At 40.1% G+C, this 25340-nt stretch overlaps 1 protein-coding gene across 4 annotated transcripts in view; it reads left to right on the top strand.

Annotated features, from left to right (window-relative positions):
• The window catches only part of TIAM2 (TIAM Rac1 associated GEF 2), a 168201-nt gene extending 142937 nt beyond the window's left edge, over positions 1-25264 (top strand). For all 4 annotated transcript variants that reach the window (XM_069010622.1, XM_069010624.1, XM_069010625.1 and 1 more), the window contains 12 exons: positions 11881-12060; positions 13518-13586; positions 13964-14089; positions 15247-15355; positions 15991-16170; positions 17528-17646; positions 18812-18920; positions 20544-20602; positions 21433-21538; positions 22257-22344; positions 23006-23160; positions 24020-25264. In XM_069010622.1, the coding sequence (XP_068866723.1) occupies positions 11881-12060; positions 13518-13586; positions 13964-14089; positions 15247-15355; positions 15991-16170; positions 17528-17646; positions 18812-18920; positions 20544-20602; positions 21433-21538; positions 22257-22344; positions 23006-23160; positions 24020-24660 (1941 nt within the window). In that variant the 3' untranslated portion in view covers positions 24661-25264. The remainder of the gene's footprint in view (positions 1-11880; positions 12061-13517; positions 13587-13963; positions 14090-15246; positions 15356-15990; positions 16171-17527; positions 17647-18811; positions 18921-20543; positions 20603-21432; positions 21539-22256; positions 22345-23005; positions 23161-24019) is intronic.
• The last annotated feature ends 76 nt before the right edge of the window (positions 25265-25340 follow it).

The following is a 25340-nucleotide window of genomic DNA, read 5'->3' as shown; positions in this document are numbered from 1 at the left end:
CCTACCAGTGAGTGCTACTGCCCTGTACTGGACTTCATTTTGTTGCGTTGACCCTGCAGTTCTGCATCCCCTAGGGATGGCCCAAAATTCAAATGTAAGAGTCGTGAGTCTTGGCTAACACAGCGAAGGAGCTTCAAAACCACAAAGCTGAAAGCATGGAAAGTGCTGTATCTAATGTGAGCCTGTAACCAGGTCAAGCTGTAGATGGAGACCTGCTTGCCTGGTTACTGCTAGGGAGGCACAAGAATGGTAGGAAAGAAGACCAAAGAGCCTCCACAGTATGTGCAGTTCTTGCATGCAGAGGTGTGACCTTGTGGTGCTTTGTTTTGTGCTGTTACATTGACTCTCTACAGCTTGGGGGGAAGGGGTATTTGTTGTCTTTCTCCAAATGAAGGAAATGTCCTCTCAAAAGTACTGAGACAGCTTTTGGTGTAAAACATGCAGATGGTTTTGATCAGGAAAAGAAATTGTGTTGTGTTGATGCTTGCAAATGAAGGGAGATGACTTATAGCACAGATTTTCTTTGTAGTCATCTGGGAAAAATCCATAAGGCTTACCTGCAGATGGAAAGGGAAACATATGACAACAGCTCTGAACCATTGCAACAGGATCTGGTTAGCAGTGTCTCTGGAGATGCCCATGACTTCATTGATGAAGGGCAGGAAGCTGCCTGGGAGCCCACCACCCTGGGCCTCCAAAAGCAATCCCCGTCACCTGCAGTGCAGGATATGACGGCAGTGTTTCACTTTGCAGTGAAAGGCAGAGATATCTAATCATGCTTCTGACAGACCTAGGGAACTGGGTAACATCTCTGCCAGCTGCAGAATATTTGGTGGTTTGTTTCTTCTTTTTAAAAATCAAGATACTGTTCAGTTACAGTGCTGACAGTAACATATGTGTTTTTTTCCTTGAGATGCAAAAGCATCTAAGCCCAATTTTAGTACATGCCAAGGTATGTGATGTGCTCAGCAGTCACCTATAGCACACAAAGTCACTTTAAAGTCGCACAAAGTTTCAGTATAGGATTTCAGACAAATACTGCATCCTGGGTACCATCATAACTTCAATGAGGCTTTGATTTCTATTTTGCTCTGTCAGGAACATCTAATGACAAAGGTAGACCTGAAATTCCAAAACCGAAAAACGTCTGCTACCTGCACCAAATTCTGCAAAATAAAAGATAACAAAAAGGTACACGGAAAAATGGAAGAGGCAGAAGAATTTAAAAAAAAAAAAAAAAAAAAGGGGTTAGCTGAGTCAGATGCACAGGGAGGTTCCACCAAATTTTCGTGTTTTGTTACCTGTTGTCTCTTGTTCACATTCTGTGAACAGACATAGACTTCCTCTAGCATGGTGATTATTTCCTTCTGAGGCAGCAGAATCCTGCTGTAGTGCCTAAACAAAGCCTTGCCAAAACCAGGGGAGAGGTTGGTGTAGAGTTCAGAGAATCTATATTTGTCTTTACAGGGGAGTTACTGTGTCTTTTAACGTTTGGAATGTGAAATGCTGACTACTAACAAGAACAGATACGAGTTGCCTTCTCTGCCTCCAAAGGTGGCACACTGCAAAACTATATTGTGAAACATGAATGCAACTGCAAAGATAATGTCTCAGTGGTTGCCATAGTTTCTAATTCAGTACTTGAGAAAAGTTTTTGCATTCAGCACAAAACAATTTGAGTGAGAATGTTACAAACAATATTTAAGATGCTTGAAATTAAAAATAAAACAATAATTCATTTTAAACATTTGGAATGCTAATTCTTTGTATCTCTGGAATTAAAGCAAGTGTCTTCACTGTGGTCAATTATGCTTTGAAAATACATTTTGACGGCACTTAAAAACCATGTTATTAGTATAATAAGCATGACAAGAAAATATGCAGAAAAATCATCCACCCACAGTTATAAAAAGTAAAAAACAGGCTCCATCTAGATCAGTGTAGAGATCTGGAGCTGAGCTGTTTTAATCCTGAGCTTATAATGCTTAGAGACCGCTAACATCGTAGAGCTCCTGTTACTGCAGGGTGTGTAAGTACATGCTGTGTATATGTGTATATATATATATATATATGTATGTGTGTGTGTGTCTACATATGTATGTTGTGTATATGAATTATGCTTCTGTGTTACCAGTGGTCCAGACTGATGTTACAAAGTGCTCAGGATTGTCCTGGAGGCAAGCCACTGTTTCCTTTCATTCAAAGTGTACACCGATGGAGCAAAATTAGCCTTTTACCTTCATGCATTAAGGGCAAAAGCAGGATGGGAAATGAACTGGATGCAGATAAGCACACCTACACATATCGGGACAATAGAGGGAAGCCTGTATTTTGAAGGATGTCACTGTTATGGTAACTATCAAGCCTGGTGCCACTGAAATGGAAAGATGAAAACCAGATGTTGGTAATGTGCGTTATTCAAAGTACACAGGAACAAACAACAGGGCTATGTCATTTTTCCAGTGATCTTAAAAATATTTCACAGTGATGGATTATTTCACTTGTTTTTGAAAAGTGCTTGAGTGCTGCTTGTGTGCTTCTAGAGAAAAAGGCTAAATGAAAAGCATTCATTCATTTGCTTTGCTTTAGTTTGTGTTGTTCCCTTTTCTGATTTGTCCAAGTCCCTCAATAGGAGTTGGAAAAATTACTGAAACATAATTGTCTTTTTTCTAATGAATACACATTAAAAAAAAGCTGTTAATTGGTAACATCTTTTAGCTGGCATATGGCTAGCTAATAATGCAGGCTTAATTAGCAAATCTGGGGAAGAATAACTTCCTAATATGGAATTAAAAAGGCCTGTCATTGTTTTTCATCAAGATTGACGATATTGCTTGGACCTGAAATTTAGCAACCTTTTTTTTTTTTTCTTGGTCCCAGTGGATGAGCTGTGTTTTAACAAGTATCTATTAGAAAAACAGAGCTTGAAAGTGCCACAACTAAGGCAGATAGGAAACAAAGAAACAGTACATCTCCAGAAAGTATAGTTATACTCTTAATACACATGGATCTGGTGACCTGGCTTGTGTTATTTTTAAAATGCCATATACAGCACTGTAAACTTCTAATTTCCACAAACTAATTATTTAATTTTGTTTCTTATCTTCAGACTTGCTCTGTGGATCCCTAGGATCTATGGACTACTGCAGAGGCAACATTAATGGTGGATAAGAACAGTAGCCTTGTACATGCCGCACAGTAGTTTATGAATTTGGATTTTTAAACCAGACTGTACATCCACTGAAAAATGAAATGTTAGAGAGCAGGCAGTACCTCTCTTGCTCCTTCAAGGCCATTTCCTCAGTTTTCTGTTATATGGTCTTCTCACCCAGTGAACCTGATATCTCTCTCCAAGAGAAAGAACGGGCACGGTCCATCCGCTAAGCAAGAGGTTCCTGCTGCCATGTTGTGTTCTGCATGTCTTATCAGCAGCATGTTGTTTCAGGGCTCCAGCATCATTTTTCCTCTGATAGGCAGCCTCTCAGTGACTGAGCTGTACAGTTTGGCAAATGCTGAGCTGTCAAGTTGTGCTAATGACTTGGAAAGAGACGGATGTAAGTTTAATTGCAGTAATTAAAGGAGAAAGCTGTGTTATTCCCTTGCTTGTATGAAGGTGAATATCCTTGAAACCTCACAAGCAGTGCACACATAACTAAAAATATGGATACCCAGGCTTGGTGTATCATTTGGGTTCAAGAGAAGACTTTGCCAAGGGCAGTGTTGAATGAAGCCTTACAGCTCAACTGCATTGCACTGTACGAGTGCTGTGATAGGGCAACATGGGAGTTGCAGTGTTTTATTATGCCACTGGTGTAGTTCTCCTTTTATTAATGAATTGCTTGTCAGTCTTTTATCTCTTCAGTTCAGTGTTTTCATGTCCTATAATGTTTTATTTAAAGCTGCATTGTTCTTAGGGTAATCTATCTGTAGATCCAAATTGGTTTTGTGTAAATATGTCAACATCAGAACTCTTACTTTCAAGCCTGAATTTATTACTGAGCTCATCTTAAATTTCTTTTTATTGATGTAATTATGGCTAAAAAGTTCAAACAAAGGACAAGCATAATTATATAAAGAAATCATCCAGAGAGCTGCCTGTTTGTTTTTCATTTTATCATTGTAAGAGCATTTGTATGCCACAACATTTAGCAGTGTATACCCTTGACAGAACATCAGTCCTATTGATAAATCATGCTGACCTTCAGGGCAGTCAGCACCCTCTAGATATTTTTAGGTATTTGGCTAACTTTCTCAAAGCACCTGATGTTTTGTTTATGCAGTAAATTTCACAGGCAGGGAGGCAGGTGTATTTCTGGGGAGATCAAACCCATCTTCCCTTGTCATAACTGCACTCCATCCTGCACTCACTACATCAAGCTATTTATAAAAAATCTCATCTAGCATCTTTTTCCTTCATTTGTAGCAATAAAGGGAGGCATGGCAGGTCTGTCTGTACTCTCATACTCTGCTTAGCCTTGTTGCTTTGGGATGTTGTCAGCGTCTCCAATTTTGTTAACCGGCACAAACGAGGAACTTGTGCAGCAAGGGAAGAGGGAAGGTGTGTTCGTGGGGGATCACAACATCCGTGGTTTCCTTCCTTTTCCTTTGGCCAAGTTTGTATTCACAAGCCACAATGCCCGCCTTCAGGAGGAGTAAAACCAGAGCTAAGAGTTTAGCGCTGGCTCGCAAAACCCAGCAGCAGGCAGCAGCAGCTTACGGCTCCTTGCACAGGATGCTCTCTGTGGTGAGTTCTGCACGGTGTGGGGGTGCTGCTTAATTAGGCTGGGGTGATGAGGCTGCAGGAGCATCCAAGCTGCCTGTGCCTGATAAATAATGACTGTCCCAGCATTAGGAATCAAATTATGGATTCTGGCAATGTGTAGTTGCTGGGTGAGTTTGTACCAGTACTCTGCATGGGAAAAGCTTTTGGGTTTCTGAAGTTTGGGGGAGGGAAGGATGCGTTGGTCGCCTGCACTGTTTGCTGCCGGGCTCAAGCAAATTGTTATTTCTTGCATCTCTCAGAGAAAGGACTAAGTAAGATCCATATTTTGACAAGAAGTAAGATTTTAAAAAGATTCCTCATGTGAATTTTGAAATAACTGCAGCATGAATATTTTAACTGTTTCTCTGTTTTTCCACAATTAAGTTAGTATTATGGAAATAGGGAGGGGAAATATGATCTACAATCCAGGTATTGCTGGCAAAATATAAGAAGGCTGTATATATGTATTACACAGGTGGCAGAAAAATACATGAGCCTCCTGCATTAAAATTGACAACATCAGGATAAGGACCTGGGGTAGGAAGAACTGACAGTGTTTTTATAAAATCAGGGTTTGGGAAAATTTTTATTGTGTGCTTTGATGTTACCTCATGGGACTCTCCTTTTTTGTGACCTGGGCTGTCATGGTTCCTATTTTTGTTTTCCTGATGCTCTCATCTTTACACTTTGTATAGTCAGGATTTAGTGTCCTGCGATGGAAATCACTTCTGTTTTGCTTTTGACTTTGGTATGAGTTGGGTCAGATGACTTTGGAGACTGATTCTAGAGAAACTGAGCACAGCATCTATGAACTCAGTGTTTGCTGCTTGTCCTGGGGACCTGTCAGTGCAGGCTCTTGGGCCCAGAACCCTGATGCATGACTTGGTTTATAACAAGAGTTTCAGTCAAGTGCCTCAGTCACCACCAGTGGTTCTTCTGTATTCAAGGAGAAAGATGGGCATCTGTCTGTGTGGCAGGTGAGAAGGAAGGTTTGCCACCATGCAAATATCAATAGCTCAGGCACCACATCGGGGGATTGCATCTTGGCTGTTTTACACAGCTGTATGTTCAGCCTTCTTTCAAGCCTTACCCTGTGCTCTCTGGAAAGAATTACTGGGTCAGCAGCTCTTCCCTCTTAAAGTATTTGTGATAATTCTAAATGAGGTTGGTGACATCTGATTGTGTTAACAGGCTGATTTGCTAACCTTAATCTCTCTGAAATTGGGAAATTCTAACTCAAAGGCAAATGTTCATTGTTAATTCCTTACCTTTTATATAATCTGGTAGTGTCTAGCAGGGCTCCTTTTCATACCTTGGTGAAGAGGATTTGCTTCTCCCTCCTTAAAACATAACTCTGTTTTGCTTAGGATCTGAGCGGACACTGAAAAAATGCCCTTCTTTCAGCAAAGTTTTAAGTATTTTAATTAAAAGACAGTCAAGAGACACAGTGAAACAAAACAGACTCCTAAGATTTCATTGTCAGTCTGGAAAAATTTCATATTCCGAGTGGCCTCGAAGTTGAGAAAAGAAGGGGATGGAGCAGAAGATAAATAATGACTGAGGCTACTGCTTTGGTTTAGTTTCTGTTGCCGAAAGCTGAGCAGCACTTTTGCCCAGACATCTGTGGTGAAAATCCTACAATGTATTTCTCAGTAAAGCTCTGCTGGCATTTTTCAGATTTAATGAACAAATTGGAGGAATAAGGTACTGTATTGGTGTGTACCATAAAGCAACTTTTTTCTGTGGTCTTCAAGGAAGCTAAGGCCTGCAAACTTTCTAGCCTTTTATGTTACTTGGTTGCAAGTACTTCCCAGTTTGAGGAGATGCCAAAGATGCCCATAGAGTGATTCGCCCACAAAAAAAGGGCAACACCAGGGCTACCTTTGTTGTGGAGCAAAACACCTTCTAACACAAAGTAAAAGGGATGGTCATCTCCAAGAGCTTTCGTTTTACACAGAGAGAGCGATGTAAAGGTGTCTCAGGCTAGTTGTTCATTGCCCAAAATTCCATGTAATTTTATTTTTCTGCTATGAAATTGTATTTCTTCTGCTGACTGGTGCATTCAGTTGTCCTGGAAATACATACATCAGACAGAGCTGACGTGTTAGCTGTTCATTTTTGGAGGGCACAAGTCTAATCTGTCTCTGCAGGATGTTTCTGAGCATGTTTCCTCTTAGCGTAGGGAGTTCAAAGGATTGGTGATCCAGCCCATAGATGTTGTCTGTGTCCTGCACAAGGATGCTGAATCCTGAGAACTCTTCAAAGGACATGCCTGGCTTTCACATCACCAAGGAGTCTTTCCTAAGCTTGTTAAGCTTGAGTTTTCTAAGTCTACTCAGAATATTCCTTTCCATCACTGTTTCAAACAAACCCTGACAGGCTGGCGGAGTACATGATACATATAAATGAGGGTAAAGTAAACAGCAGCATGCAGAGACCCTGTATCACTAATTGACCTTGTGCAGCATTTATGCTCAATCACTATAATTCAGTAGAAAGTCACAGGATAACCATGAAATCGTTGTGCTAGTTCTTAACCACTGCTGATTAATGTCTTCTGCTCTCTTGCTGATTAATTTTATGGGGTTTTGTTACTCTGGTGGGGATAGCACAGGCTCAAATGATGATATGCTTGTCTGCAAGGAGCAAAGAAAATCTGTAAGGCTTCCTTGTAAGAGTATCTTTTTTGCTCACTTTAGGGGAATAATCTGTAATATTTCTTATCCCAACTATTACTGAAAGTGGAATATGCTGCATCTCCATCTGACAAGCTGAGCACCACTGCAGTTGTTGGCTGCTGTGGGTCAAGGTGACATCTCTGTGGACTGGAACTTTCCCTTCAAAGATTACTTTGAGCAGTCCACAGTCACAGAGATTGCTCGCTGCAAAAGGATGTGGAACTTTAAGTCTGAGTCTCAGACATTCAGGGATGAAAGAAATGTTTCTCCAGGCTACACATCCTTCTGTTTTCTAAGAGACCAAGAGAGTATTGGGCAGGAGGTTGCTTCCCTTGACTGTTAGATCTGTAGAATGATTTATACAGCCTTGTTGGAAAATCTTGAATGTGGCTGATAAACCAGTACAGCGCTTCTTAGCTTCCTTCTCCCTGAAATGCAAGTATATGTGTTTTTTTTTTTCCTTTAAGCCCTCCGTAAACTCCATTTGTCTTTCCCAGCTCTAGCACTTTTAATCTAAATTTTTGGATATTTAGCCTTATCTGTCTGCTGTTCACTGCCAAAGGTAAGCTGAAGCTGCTTGTAGTCCCCTGTACATGTTACTGAAAGGGGCATACATAAGTTCAAGTGATGGATTTTGGAGGAAGTTTGCTGCTTCCACTATAGTTTCTCCTCAGCTTTTACCTGTTCCCAGCTACCTTGCAGCCTTGTCCCTAGCCAGTTACCCTGGACTTTTCTTTTTACTGCTTTAAATGTTTTTCTTCTGATAAGCTGCACACTGTAAGGTTGGCATAAATAAATTTTTTAACACTTACTACGTACAAACAGTCTTGGTCCTGTGTAAATAAAAGCAGCTGTGTGTGTGAAAAATTTATCAGTTTCATCTGAGAGTCATATCTGCCTGTATTAGCCATTGCAAATTCAGGGTTAATTCCCTCCTTAATTCAAGGTAGCGGTGGATGTGTGTAGTATCAAGAGGGGGTTCCTTTTGAGACTTCTTAGCTTAAGGGCACTGGACTACCTAGTTTTGATCATCCTACCTAGTTTGGCATCCAGAATGCCCAGCTGGCTTTGAAATGCCAGCTGCAGGGCAATCCCAAATACAGGGCAGAGGCTGAGCCTCTCCTGCCCACACATGCAAGATATAAAAGAGGTAGTCCTAGGGGTTGTCATTAGAGACTTTCTAGAAAAGATCTGGTTTAAACAGTTTAAAATAGCAAGAAATTGTTTAGTGTCAGAGGCAGAAAGTAGCTTCCAGAACACTAGGGAAAAAAAAGTAGAGATCCTGATCTAGGTGGTAAGAGAGTTTTGGAAAGAAACATGGAGGAAGAATTGTTTTATGCTTCTCTACTTTCTTGTTGCTACGAAGTTTCTCATTTATACTAGGCTCTTGGTCAAGAACCAGTGGTTCTACTGGCAAAATGGGTTCCTTCATCTTCTGTGGTCTATGCAATGTATATGAGTGAGTGTGAAATACATTTGTCCCGTGATCAAGTAGCATTTCATGCTTGCTTTGACTCAAATATAAGTATCACAGTGGGTACAAAGAGTGAGGTCTGGATATTGCCTGGTCTGGAAGACTCCCATAAAGGGAAGGACACAGAGCAGCAAGACTTAAGGGAAAGACAAAATCCTGTGAGCAGGGAGGTCAAGGACAATATTTTTAATGCCAAATTTGCAAACATTCAGAAACATATTAAAGTTTACAAAAATCACAGGCTGTACCTGTGTGGTAATTCTGTGCCTTGGGCTTAGGCCAGTTATGCAGAACAATTTCTGGCAGCAAAATTATATTGCTTAGGCGATCAGAAAGTATTTATGTTGAGCAGTATCATCTATTTCCATATGCTTTCCCATACAGTGTTTCTTGGTGACAGATGCAGCACTGACCCCAAAACTCAAGGGGATGTAGAAATAGCATGTTCCCTAGTGTCTGCCTGCTCTATATGCAAAGGTGGTTGAGGGGGAATAAAGGACTCCTAACTCTTCCTTGTGCCTGATGATGATGCTTTCGACTTGCTTTCAATAGGCTGCCTTGCATGCTTGATCCCAGTGTCCTTGATCAGTCATCAGGCTGATGTAAATCAAGCTGCCCACACACATCTTGAGCTGTAGGGAGTGTAAAATCTGAAACATTCTGATACAAATGCAAACCTTTCTGACACCAGAAACAAAGAAAACAAAACTGAAGTGCTTTGGCGTTCAGTTGTTTAGAAGCTGCTTTAAAATAACCCCCACACACCCACCCCACTTCCTAAACGATTTGTTTGCAAACCACTAACTAATTTCAGTGTCATAGACTGACTATGATTTTTAAATGTATTCCATCAGTGTGGAGCTGTAGTTCTAACAAATACCATTCAATTTATATTGCATTTTGTTGGGTCTTAATAAGTGTTGAAAATACTAAATGCATCTAAATTTCATAGCCCTGAAAGCTGTCATTATACTGGATTATGAAGCTGGTTGCACATATCAGTGAATAAAGTAACTTCATTTTTTTTTTCAGTGGTGGCATCTTTCAAAACTGGGAGCTGGGAAGCTACAGAGTGATATGGACTACATGGCAAATATCTGACATTTAACATTTATTTTCGTCATATAGGTGTTTTATCACAGGAATGTCTGAGATTAAATATTCCTAGTCCATTTAGCCTCCACTTACTTAAGACTTTGTATAGCTCAGTTCATTTTCAGATTAACTTTTGCATTTGTTCATTTGATGGCCTAGGATGTTGGTGAACCAAGCTACACAGGTAATCAGTGGTGAATCAGGACACCCAAAAATGATCACTTGAAACAGCTTATGAATAAATTAGTAAAAATTAAGACAGTTCTGAAATGCACTCATGTCCTGATATCATCACTGAAACAAGACTTACACATGAAATAAGGCAGCATTCATGTAGTCCTCATTCGAATGCACTTGCTAAATACGAGGTTGTACCGGTTTGGCCAAATTTAGAAATATATCCTCTGAGAGAAGGCACAACCACCCCTCCCCCACCAGGTTCGGGAAAAAATAAATTTTCCTCGAAGGAAACTGAAGGAGATAAAACTATTTATTTAACAAACACACGGGAAAGGAAAATGAGGTTAAATGGTAAAATCTTTCGCTGTGGAGGAAAAACCTGGGAAAGTGTCAGAGTCCTCCCTTTGGTCTCCTCGGAGCTGGGGCTTGGCCCAGGGCCAGGCCCTCTGTGTCCGGTGGAAAGTCCTCCCGCTGTGCTCTGATGTTAAAGCAATCAAGCCGTCCAGTAGAAAAGGGAGAAAATCCGAAATTCCAGAGAAGGAAAAATTCAACTCTCAGTCTCTCTCCGGAAAACAAAGCAGCTGAACCACTGGCCAAAAAAAAAAAAATTGGGTGCTTCCTCCCTCCCCTGCCACAGTGGGGAAAACCAATTGCTGTCTGTGTGTGACCTTGAACAAGCTGCAAACTGCTTTGAGAAAGTTTTGCTCAGTTTTTTCCTTCCCCCTCTCAGGCTCAGTTTAGAGGCATAGAAAGGCACAGGAATTAATTTCTGGGCATAGGCAGCAATATGGGATACACATGATAAGGTCACCCTAAGACAGAGGTGATAAATGGCACAGCATATGCAACTGTCCAGTTTGTGCAAGTGTCTGAATGACAGAAGCACTGAAGAAGAATTGTTTCATGTAGTACAAAGATATGGATACCGAATGCTGTTAACGTAGAACTGGGTAATGATAGTGATGTTTTAGCTTTCAGGGAAACACCATGTAAGAAAGAGAACAGTGAAATAATTTTAAAATTAAGCTTTGAAAATTAAGCTTTGCCTGCAAAGTTGCTCTTGGATATTAGTGATGCAATACTAATACAAGAGCAAATTACGTAACTATTTCATAGTGTCAGAAATATCTCCTTATCTTCCAACTTTGCCTTACAAAATTAACTGTTGTTGTTCTATCTTCAATTCCTACCTTGCTTGAAAATTTTCTGGTTTTTTTTTTTTTTGATTCTGTTTTAATCATTCTTCTAAAGAATCTCAACTATTTAGGTACCATTTGCCTTTTTTGAAAGCAAAAGATCCTGATACATAGTTGTATCCTTGGAATCACTGTGGTCCACCAAAAATAAGAGAGGTGGAAAACAGTGTGATGCTAGTGTCGTAAGAATTAAAGTATGTGATATATCCGAGTGCTCTCTCATCTTTTGCATTCCATGAGCATGTATCTGAAGACTGAATATAATTTGTGCTGGAAAATCACTAGCAAATTTTAAATTATTTTTACTGCTCTGATCTGGTTCTGCTATAAATTAAAGCTGCTCAAAGGTGTCAGGATACACATCTGAAAAAAATCAATGGCATGCTCTTGCCCCTGAATTTGGAACAGGAGCAATATTGGAGGAATTTAGAAATAATTGTATCACAACTTGTATTCCAAAACATCATCGCTTGCCTGTTTCTTCTCACTTACCAGAGTGCAGAACAGATCAGTGCGTTGTGCCGAAACTTCCAAGAAGTCCAAGCCAGCAATATGGACGGACAGAAGGACAACCAGGATCCACCTCCACGGCCACTGGCTCGCCACCTTTCTGATGCAGACAGACTGAGGAAAGTCATCCAAGAACTTATGGACACTGAGAAATCTTATGTCAAGGTAAAAAACAAAAAAAAAAAGTGTGGCTCACTGCAGCCTTGTTTTTGAGGCTGACCATGACTTGTGGATGGTCCTAACATATTCTGAGCTTATCTTTATATAACCAGTCTTCCATAAGGACCATAACCTCCAAAGTTTCCTTATCTAATTACTCCTGTTTTTTCTGGCAGACTTGCTCCTGTAGCTCAGGCTGTAGGATTTGATGTAGTAGCATTAGTTGTAGTCAATTTGTAGTCACATTGGAGAGTGGTCATTTGTGGGGAGAAGATACCTGCAAACAAAAAGGGTTTTCCAGGGGATGTCTCCCCCGTTTTCAAGATGAAAATAAATCTTGTAGAAGAACAGAATAGTCTCCTAAAAATGAGAAAGAAAAGTTTAATTGTGGAAAACACTTCATGATTAGTTTTCAATCAGCAAAGCTAAAAGGCACAACTCCAGTTGTAGCATCACATGGAATTTATTTCTCTTCTGACTGGTAAGTCTGTAATTTGTTCGATGTATCTCTCTTCTTTTTATAAACCCTAAAATCATGTGACTGGATGCCAGAAGAAACATGAAAACATTGATTTCATTGACCTCCAGCAAGAAGGCATCAGATCTCCTTTTCTGGATCTCAAAACTTGTATTTACAGATATCAGTACTTGCTGCAATAATGTTTGTGGAAGAGAAAACACTTTGTTCGTCCACCAATGCACTAATACAGCCACATGCTGGACCCTCATTTATGTCCACCTGATGTTTCTTTTAGGGGAATCGCTTGAACAAAGCCTGACCATGGAGGCCACAGATATATATATTAAATTTTGCATCAGGAAAAATCCTGGCAGGTTGCACATACTTGTTATGGCATTCTTGGGGAGCTGCTTCTACACAGAACTTCTGATGTGACTCTAGAGGTTGGAAAGCCTCATAGTGGGCCCCAGCCCGGCTGTCATGCTTTGGTGTGGGGTAGTAAGTCTTCAAAAGTGGCACCAATTCTCTGAAGAAGTTACTGAAAAAGCCCTTGGTCACACCTACCTGACAACATAACTGAACACTTCAATAACTTATAGAGTTTTAAAATGCTACATGTTGTTCTGAATATTACTGCAGATGTTTAAATAAGTGGCTATTTATATCATTTATTTAACATATATGTTAAAAACATTTGATGCTGTTCATACGGATAGACTCATTAGAAAACCATCATCTGTAACATTTCTTCCTCATGCTAGGCTAAAATATAATTTTTTATCAAAAAGTTTTAAAGCCTTAAAGATGAAACAAAAACATTACCCTCAAATCAGTGTGTGTCCAATTTAGCAGTAATTTCAGTGTTAACATGGAGGTGATTTTGTTACTGAAAAGGAATTGTATCTTAAATTCATTCTCCAAACTTACCCCTCTCTCAGAGTTACCACATAATGAATAGTTTCAAAATGTTGCATAAAAAGTGAACAAACATTCTTTCTTGCAGGACCTGAGCTGTCTCTTTGAGCTATACTTGGAGCCCCTTCAAAAAGAAACCTTCCTTACTCAGGATGAGGTGAGGGAATATCTGAAAAATGTCCTTCTCATTCTTTTATGGATTAAGACCTTGGCACTTGGATTTTTCATTGCTGAGAGCATGACAGAAAAAGCAAACAAAAAAGATGTCAATAGGAATGACAGCAGTCAGTGCCTTTCTGTCTGGTGTGTGCATCACTTCCTTTTCTTAAAGGGTAATTGTTCTTCTGAAATAACTGCTGACAAACCTTCACTTTCTGTATGAATTTTTTATAACACCTGTTTGAAGAGTATTGACAAAGACATTACTGGCCTTTGCAGTCTCTCTGTGTGTTACATCTCCTTAGTCCACTGTTTTCAAAAGACCGTTTTTAGGTCCATGGAGTGCTGTACTTCACAGCCTGATGTTTTCCACAGATGGAGTCCTTGTTTGGCAGCCTGCCAGAAATGCTGGATTTCCAGAAGGTGTTTTTGGAGACCCTTGAAGATGGAATATCTTCTTCTTCAGATTTTAATACGTTGGAAACACCATCTCAGTTCCGGGTAAATATTTCATCATTTCATACTTTGTAGTGTGCCTGCAAATGTTTGTGAAAATATGGCTTTAAGAAGTTTCTGGCTCTTCAGAAGTTTCATAGGGTTGCTTTTATGTTTGAAGCTTTACTTTGGATTACAGACTTCTATTCAGCAATGAAAGATAAGTGCTATTTTTCATGGTCTTATCTTCCTCCTTCCCATGGCAGAAGTTGCGACGTGGGAAAAGGCAGCGTAGACTGGAGTGCACAATAAACTGGCTGTGTTCGTGAGGCAGAACTCCTCTGTAGAGACCTTACTGTCACTGTGCTGAATTCTGCCCTGCATGTGCTTCTCCCTGCTATGGCCAACTAGCCCACTACAGACTGGGAGCTGTTTTTGTTAAATGCCACATGAGTTTCCTATGATCTGAAGTGCAAGAAGAGGGCCTGCGAAGTGTAAATGGCTGTAGCACCACCCAGTACCTGTCCTGAGTGGAGGGAGTAGATTCCCTGGTGATGGAGTCACTGGCTCAGGACTGAACACAACTGCTGGCAGGTGTCCTGAACACTTGCTGCATTTTGTGGAGCAAACATTGATTAAAAGAGGGGAAGAGGGCTGCTTTCCTCCTCCCTCATTACTCCTCTTTCTTATATTTGCTTTGGGAGACATTTTTCTAAAAACCTCTCTCTTGTGATTCAGTCCCTCCCACATCTTCCCAACCTCCCCTTCATCCAAGAACATCAAGGTGTCCTGTAATTACCACCTGCCTGAAAAAAGGAAAACAGGTGGAAAGCAATCCTGTATTTGTTTTACTCTGTCCCTTCTGGCTTTGGCACTTTTATGCCTTGCTTCCTATGGCTCGTGTATTTTTCCCAGCACAACATAGTTATATGTTTGCTGATTTTTATTCCTGTGCTGCCTGAAATATACAGTAAAACAGAATACCTGCTCAGGAAGAAAGGAGAAAATTGCAGGCTATGGCTAAATAGGCTGACCTCTACACTCAGCAATATACAAAAATATCATCAAGTTGCTACCAATAGTATATTCATGTTGTATATATATAATATGAAATATGTATAGAAAGATGGCAGATAATTCACCACTGAGTCTGCTTCCTGTGTGCCTGAATATTTATTTAGGATTCTGGTAGTGACTTAATATTTTGATTGTGTTGGTTTCAGAAACTGCTGTTTTCCCTCGGAGGCTCCTTTCTCTATTATGCTGACCACTTCAAACTCTACAGTGGCTTCTGTGCAAACCACATCAAAGTTCAGAAAGTTCTTGAGAGAGGTAATTTTTTGTCTTCATTATTGTAATTCATTTGCATGAATTCAAACTGCAGTGAACTACTGTAACAAATCTTGTCAACTTGCATAGAATATTGGATAAAATCAAGGAATAAATATTGGCATAAAACAAGGACTAATCAGGTGTCTTTCAACGGGAAGATCTAAGATCAGAGGTTCTGCTGAAGTATGGTATAGACCTGAAGAATGAGATTCCTTTTGTAACATCCAGGCAGTAGCCTGGAGAGCTATAGAAACACCTTCCACAAGTTTGTGCTGTCTTCAGGCCCAGACTCCAGAAAAGCAGCAACAAATGGTGGAATGAATCAGGAATAACTGCTTCTGCTATTCGCTGCAATGCAGTGGAAAAATTAGAGGAATAATCTCACCTTCATAAAATTGCTTTCTCAGCTCTTTTGAATGTTATTTAATGCAGGAACTTACTATGAAAGGAATAGTGTATACTACTCTGTAAACCATCCATTGAAAAGGGTGAGAGTTTTGGTGCTGGGTTCAAGTTGCCATTCCATGTTTTCCAGTTATTTTAGCTTCTGTGACTTCCATGTTCAACTGAGTTTTCTTTGTTTTTTTGTTTGTTTGTTTGTTTTTGTTTTGTTTTGTTTTTTAATTTGCATCTAGCCAAAACAGATAGTGCCTTTAAGACTTTTCTGGATGCTCGAAATCCCACAAAGCAACATTCTTCTACACTGGAGTCATATCTCATAAAGCCTGTTCAGAGAGTGCTGAAATATCCTCTGCTTTTAAAAGAGCTGGTGTCTCTGACAGACAATGAGAGTGAGGAGCATTATCATTTGACAGGTAACTTCCTTTCTTCTACAGGAATGAATATGAGTTAGGTTTAATTTCCTGCCCTTTCTGAAGATACAGGTAGGCATTCTGGTAGATAGCACAGAACTTGTAAAAACCTAGAGAGAATTCCCTCCCTCTCCTTAAAAATAATATGTATTTTTTTCGTTCCTTCAGCTAGAAGTCTTGCTTGATATGTCCAAATCCCTTTGAGAAGTAGTTATGCCCAGGATTTGCCATGGCAAGTAGGACTGGGGGTCTTCATGCACAGGAACATGTCAGGTCACGGTGTTGCTTTTACCCGCTTGAGAAACACTGACCAAGGCTCCATCTTGTGGTTATTATTTAGTTCTTGAAATATGTCAAAGTTTAAGAGCATGACAGAAGGAAATCTTTGTTGTTTGAGGTCTTTCTGTGATTTTTGCTTGTGTCGAAGAGATCTTTGTCAAATGTTTGCAGTCCTCCCATGCAGAGAGACTTGTCTAACATGCATTAGAGTTGATTGCTTTTCTAGGCTCACATGCCTGGGACTTCACCCTGGCAAATTCCAGTTCAGGTCTGTCAGCACCTTGTGGATGAAAATCAAGAGATGTATTTAATGGATTGATTGTTGTTTTCATAGAATGGATGCAGGCAAACTGCATTGTCAGTAAAAACTCAGGAGGCTCTTACTCTTCAAAAGAAGCTTCTAATATTGTTCCCTTGCCCAGACAAGCCGGGGGGGACTTATATGCAGGTCAGGATAGATGCCAAACTGCAAAAATGCTGCACCATTAAGAATTGATGAAACCAAGTATCCCTGTCCAATTCCTTTTTGAATTAACACAAAAATCTAATGGAATCTAGTGACATTCTTGTTTGGAAAACAAAATTTAAACAAAATCTGGCCACCAGCATTTCATGTATACAGTCCATGAGGAATTTGTACAGCCTAACGCTGTATTTCTTTGTCCATTCTGGGGTGAGACAAGAGCAATTTATTTCTCTTAAAGATCATTAGATAACTTATTCTAGGATGAGTGTAGATTACTCCAGAGGTCCTAGTGGCCCTGTATCTACAAGATGCCAGATTTAACCATCATACTGCTATAAATATTGATGCAGTTGGGGGCTTGCCACTGGAATGCTTATTGCAGCCTTTTCAGCCACTTAAGACACCACATGATCATTTTTCACTTACTCTGACCAGGAAGTATTTCTTCTTCTGTTGCTGTGAGAAAGTACTGATACAGAGCTAGAATTCAGTTCACCAGACCTTTGGAAGGCAACATCATTTTACGTGCCTCAAGGGGAATTCAATTTAAGATTACCATATTTCGAGAATACAGATGAATTACATAGTTGTCTATGAAATTTTTAAACCTTACAGAAGCACTGAAGGCAATGGAAAAAGTAGCAAGTCACATCAATGAGATGCAGAAGATATATGAAGATTATGGCACTGTATTTGACCAACTGGTTGCAGATCAAAGTGGAACAGAGAAAGAGGTAAGAGAAGAAACAACATGTTGCATTGACTCTTGAAGCATTATCCAGCTTGCTGTTGGGGCTTCATCTCTTCCTGAGGTAATTTTGGGAACTTACTTGTGCTGGGCTTGCTCTATTCTCCTTTAATATTTTGACTTCTGTTTTGTATCTGCTTGTCAAGTTTCTTTCTGTCAGTGGGTTATTGTAAAATTTTCAGACAGCTGCCAGGGCCGCCTGCTGGATTGACAGGAATTGCGAGCAGGAGTAGACATAGTTCTCAGTAGGAAAAAAAGCTCCTCTTGTCAAAATGTTGCAGAGATTATCCATGCCCCAAGGCATTCAGATTTTATGCTCTTGAGTTCTTGAGTTCTTAAATTCTTAACATATTTTTTCACCCGTATAAATGAAAATGGCAATTCCATGGATTTCACATTAAGGTCTGTTATTGTCATTCTCTACACTTCCAGTGCTGAGGCATCCATGGGTCTTTGTCAGAGCAAAACCTATTAGTTATACAGACTGTGTGCAGTCATCTCCCAGAACTGGGGCAGCAAGGCTTCAACTTCACCGTTTGCATCAATTACTAAGCAGATCAAATCTGTGGAGTTGGGCATCAGATATGAGAGATGTCTTCTCAGTTGTTTCATTTCCTGCTAGTAAAAGTCAAATTGTCCCCATTGACTACCTGGCTTCTCATCATTTATGGGGAAACAAAACTTGACAGCCTGTCATATTCTTCAGCATTATGTTGTGTCCCACAGAAGAAAGGAGTCTCAGAGTACAAGACCTCCATTAATTCTGCCATTGGCAGTGTCATTAATACTAATTACTCTATAGAAATTAAAGATCCTTACAGCTAACATATCAGGCAGTTCACAACTGGCTCTATGTAAGTGTAAGATTACCAGATCAGCTTAATATTCTTCTAAGTTATTAATAGTAAGAACTTATCCAGCTTCCATAACTTAGGGGCTACTACTTTGTGTAGTTGTAACCTGTTTTAAAAAAGGGGATTACTCAAACTTTTCCTGCTGTAGTGAAGACCTCTTTCTATGCATAAATACAGAAAACGTAGACCTTAAAGTTATTGACGTGTACTGATTGCTTTACATATCTGTAAAATGCAGCACTGATACATATATTTATACTGATTATTTATATTATCTCCTGTTATAATTTAATACAGGTGACAGAGCTTTCAATGGGAGAACTTCTGATGCATTCTACAGTTACCTGGCTGAATCCTTTCCCATCGCTGGGCAAGGCAAGGAAAGACCTTGAACTTACAGTGTTTGGTAAGTGTCTTCCTCAAAGACTCTGCACTTTCAAATCTGAAGGCTGCCACATTACATCTTCTCACAGGATAAAAGCCCTAAACTCCCTTCCATGTAGTCATGTGATATCTAGGGTGGACTTATATCTGAAAAAACACATAGGTGTATTTTCTAACATGAAAAAAGTTTCTATTTATTTGCTTGCTGGTACTGTTTGCTCTGTGAGCCACCCTCAGCTGCTGTCTTGCCTATATTTAAACTATAGAAATCAGTGATTTTCAAGGGGCAGTATTAGAGTCTTTAGAACAATCTGTTAAATGAAGCTTTGAAAGGAGGCTTGTGGGAAAATCATGATTTATTCTACTCTTGTGAATTCAGACTAACTTCTGCTTTACGGCTACTGCCCTGAAATCCCCATCCAGATTATTTTAACCTGAAACCTGATGTGGAAATGAGAGCATACAAACAAGTGTCCATTTCTTAAAACAATTTTTATTCTAATATTTCAGTGGATAAACACCTTCAGAAGAACTCCAGATTGATGGCAGACAAGTTTCTCTTTCTCAGGGCCCTGCTTCCCTGGGAAACATGGTTAAGGGAGGGGATGCTTCATACAGAAGAACAAACAGAAATTACCTACCAGGCTCCTTGGATGAGCTTCTCAGTGATCTGCATATGCTGGATGCTTCCCAGCAGGACATGTATGAATAAGAGGACTCTGGGCCTGATTCTTAGCTTGGTCTGGTCACCTGCCACTTGGGAAACTGATTATTCTCACTTTGAACTCTCTGCAGGCAGCTTAGAAAATGCATCCAGTATGTAGAACTGAAGTAAGGTGACAAGCTCTGGGGTTAATACTGTGCTTGCTGTGGCTGCATCCTGCATTCATACTACTGTCCTTCTCTCCTCTGGAAGGAAACATGGATGCATGAGCAGGGATAGAGCTAATTCTGCCCTAGCAACCAATCTGGGATCTAGGATAGCTCTGAAGAACCATCCCTTAGTTCACCTGCAACTTCAATGCCCCAGTGTTTCTGTTCCTCCTTTCAGATGAGAGTAATGCCCCTGAGCACATGTCCCTGTCTCCCTGGAGCCTGAAAGACTAGATAAAGTTAGTGAGACACTCCAGTTGGATTTTGTGGAAGCCAGAGAATTCTTGCAGAAGGAAAAGCAGGAATCGAGATGTCTGAGAACTTAAAGAAATGCTGAACTGCAGGAAGAACAGACTGTGTCCTTCACAGCACTCTCCAGCTGTAGGCCCCTTGGTCCACTTGAAAATGTCCACTGATTGCAGAAAGAAAATGTTTACATCTAACCTACATCTGCTGTATTTGTTTATGTGAAGACTTACAGGAGATAGATGGTTGCTGGTAGTTTCAGAATAAATGTACAGAATGGCTTCATCCTAAATGTCTGGAACAAAATCTGAAGGAAAAATACTGCCACTGCATGAATGTGCAGGATGAGAAACCCAGTTGTCATCTTAATACAGGGAAAATGCTTTTCAATGTTTGCTTATCTCAGCCTTCACATTCCCATGACTATAATAATCAGCTTCTCCAAGGTAGTATTTTCATTGAATATTATGATATTATGCCTATAATTAGCAGTTTTCCTTTTTTTTTTTCTCCTTTCTCTTTTTAGTTTTTAAGAGGGCTGTAATACTGGTGTATAAGGAGAACTACAAATTGAAGAAGAAAATGGTAAGTCTGGTATCACTGGTGGGTGTTCAGGATATAACTGCAACGTGAGATGGGCCATACCGGTGTTGAAGGGGGAGTGACTGACGTGAGACAGCACTTTCCCTTGCTAGGCTGGAATTCTGGCTATCCCTGCTACAACAAGTGCTAAGCATCTGTGTAGCAATAAATATTTTTTGTTATTTAATAAGCAGTAGCATCTTCTGTGTGAGCCCCATGTTAGTTTTACCAGGTGGAATATGAAACATTGCCATGCAGAAATCATTAATTCTTCCAGATTGCGTTTGTGATGGCCTCCCTTACCATGGGTGTAGGTGAAAGACCTTTGTTTTATCAGCCCTTGATCATCCTGGAAGGAAAGGAAAGGAAAAGGGACATTATAGGCATAACCTTCTCTCAACCCACTTACAGACCTGAAATGTGGAAGTCAGGTAGCAAGTGGTATGTTCCAAGGACCAGAGGTGATGTACTGCACTGTGCTCATTGTAACAGATGGAGGGGCTCTAAAAGTAGCAGCAGCAGCCACATGATTAATGTATTCTGCTGATAACAGCCTGCATTTTCTTTCATAGGAAACTTCTTCCCTGGTAGTACTTAGAGGTAAAGTATTATTTTTATCCGTGGAAATCAAATGGCTTTTAAAAGTTGAAGCTATTAAGAATTCCAAAGGTTTTGTCTATCACTATTTCAACTACATATACAAGCACATTTTAAGGTAGTGAAGGAAAATTTAATGAATTTAGTTTTTCTTTAGAGGCAGGTCTTTTAAGAGTAGCATGAAACACCACCACTTTTTCTACTTCTCAGAAATATCCTTTGTTTGCTTTTTACAGCCTACTAATGTTCGTGCTGCACATAATTATGGTGACTTGGATCCATTTAAGTTTCGTTGGCTCATTCCTTTATCTGCTCTTCAGGTTCGACTGGGGAATACAGCAGGTAACTCTCTTGCAGTAAACACTTCAGGACTGAATGCTTTTCTGGGATTTTGTAATAACTGCTTCTTCCAGATGTCTTTCTGGAGCCTCTGGAAACAGGCAGGTGTAGAGAAAATACTATCTATCTCTGCACTCAGGGGGTACAAGCTTGATACATTTACAGACTTTCTTCATTTGGTATGTTGACTTCTGTGCATCATTACATCTTAACATGATGTGAAGGAATGACAGAATGGAAATCCCCAATAAAAGGAAGGTGGTTTACTAGAGCTGACATCCTGGTGACACCCTGATGCTGCGTGTATGCTGGTCCTCATGTTTTTTCAAACACAGGAGAGTTGACTGCAATTCATGGTAGTAGAGGGCTGTGGGTTTATTTTCAAGCTGATCTTTATGGTCCTATCTACTTCTGTATGTTCTGTAAAGTGTCACAAGTTCTTTAGAGCACACCTGGGTGAAGGCCTGTTAAGGGTGGAAGACAGGGAGAAGCAGCAAGAATGGGGGAAAGCAACTCTCCAAGTTATCAAAGACAGTGCTAGGCTGCCGCAACAAGAGAGCTCAGGGGACTTTTTCTTGGGTTCCACCTTGGGTGAGATCTTCTGTAGCTTCACACATGGCTGAATTAACACTGGGTTCAGGAGAGTGGGGGAGCTCTAATCTAGTCTTTCTAAAGGTTTTGCGGAGTGTTATGCAAAAGTAACATTTCCTTCCATGCATAGGAACAGAGAACAGCTGTATCTGGGAACTGATTCACACCAAGTCAGAACTAGAAGGCAGGCCAGAAACAATTTTTCAGTTGTGCAGCAGGTAAGTTTTACATGCAGGTAGTATTTCACAAATCACATTAATGGAATTTTAAAATAAAGAAAATATTTTGTCCCATGTGACCTTTGCATCAGCAGTTTTGAAGAGATGCTCATTATTTGAAGCCAGGCACTATGCCAGTCTTTAACTGTATGAAGTTATTCATATTCAAATGGGTGAAAAAAATTCAAATGGGTGAATTAGGTGCAGTGATCCAATGTCAGAAATCTGCAGATATAGGAACTCAAGTTCCAGTATGGTATGGGCAAAGTAACTGGTTATATCAGTTATCTCAGTTGGTTAACAGAGATTACTTTCTCATAAAGACCACTTACCGTGGTGATTCCCTCATACAGAATTTACCTTTCATGTCATTTTCTAAGAGGAAGTAACCAAGATCTCAAAACACAAGGTGTGTGAAATCTCTAACAATGTTAAGATGTCCCTGCCCATGGCAGGGGCATTGGAACTAGAGGATCTTTAATGTTCCTTCCAACCCAGAACAATCTATAATTTTATGACAGCTGCAAACCCACTACTAAAGCAAAATTTTGAATAAAAACACTGCACTAAAGCACATCAGGAGAAAGGAATTGGGAACATTTTATCCCAGTGTCTTACTTCAGAGAGGAAAATTAAGTTCTGTGTTTTCTTAAACTCGCAGTGACTGTGAGAACAAGACTAACATTGTGAAGGTCATCCGTTCTATTCTGCGTGAGAATTTCAGACGTCACATAAAATGTGAGCTACCACTGGAGAAAACATGTAAAGAGCGCCTCATCCCACTCAAGAATCGTGTACCTGCAACAGCCAAACTGGGTAAGAAACACCTTCTTAAGTGAAAACTAAAGTGTCTGGACTCCCGTGCTGCTAGGGCGTTCACAATTATTACCGTGACCATAGAGTGTCATGTGTCAGACCCACAAATCTAATTTCTTTTGGACTGGAGCAGGAGTAGTTTCTCTACCACTCAGTGTGTGACAAGGGCTAGAGGAGATAAGCAGGCTTGCTATCCCTCCTCCCTGTACTGTGATGTGTCCTTAGCTCTCTTTAGAGAAGACTTAATAAGGCCCAAATTAACTTTGCTGGGAAGGAACAGACTCCCTTTGGTATGCAGTATTAGTGTTCTTTCCTCTGGGTTCCCTGTAGTAACTCAGCCCTAATAACATTTATAGCTAAAACAACTGGCAGAAGGCAGGGGTCTTGCTTCTTTCAATGCATTAAATCTGCATCCCAGCTGTTACTGTAATTAAGTACACGCTTCAGACATTTTAGTTAAATGAATAGTTACTAATATTTCAAGTCTCTATCTGATCAGTTCTCTGAAAAATCCCCTTAACATCACAGGATCTGGAACAGTTTCAGTTCAACTTCTGCCTACATCTTGGCCCTCCAGTGCTCAAGGTACCCGAGTTAGTCTTTCTTTCGTGAAGAAGTTTGTAATTGTAACTACACTTTTTGGAGGATTTTATATGTATTACACATGAAAGCAAGCACAGAGCCCTGGGATAGGTGTAATGAAAACTGTGACATGGGATCACAGTCAGTATCAGAGGGCTGGCACATCTGACTTGGAATGACTATGTACATTGCAACCATAAGTGGGATCTTAAGATAAAAGATATAACCAGCTGATGCTTTGCTGAAAAAAATAAACTTGCATTTTTATTCTGCACAGCTTCCACGAGATCCTTGAAGGTACTGAAGAACTCATCCAGTAGCGAGTGGAACGGTGACCAGGGGAAAAGCACCTTCCAGGACTCTGATGAGTGCAGCCTGAGCAGCAGCACTCAGAGCAGCAGCTGCCACACTTCTGAGAGCATCCAGGAGCCCAAAAATTCATCTCCCAATAAACACACAGAGACCACTGCATCTGACTTTTCTAATGCTCTTGTCAAAGAATCCGATATTCTCAGTGATGATGATGACGAGGACTATGGGAACCTAAAGAAAGGCAGCCCTACAAAAGACATTGAAATACAGTTCCAGCGGCTGAAGATTTCAGAGGAACCTGGTGCTGACTCTGAACGGGATCAGGCTGCTGAAAATGAGGAAGGAGATGGCTTCCAGATAGCAGAGCATCCAAAGCTCGTGCGGGGCCACTTCTGCCCAGTGAAGAGAAAAGCAAACAGCACAAAGCGTAACAGAGGAACTCTAATGGCAATGCAAGAACGCCACCAATCCCTTGACAGTCACTCTGATGCTGCAAACCTGGATCTGAACTCTATTTTAGAGAGAGAATTTAGTGTCCAGAGTTTAACATCTGTAGTTAATGAGGACTGTTTTTATGAAGCTGTGGAGAGGCATGGAAAATCCTAGCATTCTAAGCACTATATTAAAACATTCATTTGAAGTCCACATAAAATTCAACAAACATTTTGCTTTAAAATTAGTAAATTCATGGAAGCTGCAGGAAAACTACTATCTGATTTTGTGCACTAATACATTTTTCCACAAAAACAGCTGTAAAGGATTCTTAAGTTATTTTAATTTATTGTGGATCAAAAATAGATTAAGTTGGCCCAGGTTTGTAAATTAGTTCATCCCTTTCAAGCAGTTATTAAGATGATGTAGTGTTCTTGGGGATGGCCTTGTTAGTATTTTAAGTAATGTGGAAAAGGTGCTAGAGTGGCAGAGGGGTTTACAATGAAAAGTAGCATTGCAAACTGAATTTTTCAATACCTTGGGCATTTTATTTCTTTGGTTTTCATGTTTGCTTTATTTAAAGCAGAATTAAGTTATTTTAATGTGTTTTAGTGCACAACAGTGCAGACGTTTCATTTTTGTATGTTTCAATGCTGTGTATACTTTATACATATATGTAAATACAAAAACAAAGCTTGGCCTGTAATCTTTTATTTGACTGTATTTTTTATTTTCTCTATGAGCCTGTACAGTAAAAGACAAATAAGTATTGTACGTAGCCATGTTTTCTACTTTTTATTGTGCTGCTTTTCTGTAGTTGGAGCTTTAAATCCCAAATTCTTTGCTTCTGCATA

The sequence above is a fragment of the Aphelocoma coerulescens genome, chromosome 3 (genome assembly GCF_041296385.1).
Source record: "Aphelocoma coerulescens isolate FSJ_1873_10779 chromosome 3, UR_Acoe_1.0, whole genome shotgun sequence".
In the NCBI taxonomy this organism is placed as follows: Eukaryota; Metazoa; Chordata; class Aves; order Passeriformes; family Corvidae; genus Aphelocoma; species Aphelocoma coerulescens.
Note: the sequence above shows the minus strand (reverse complement) of the source record. Positions and strands in the feature narration are given on the sequence as shown.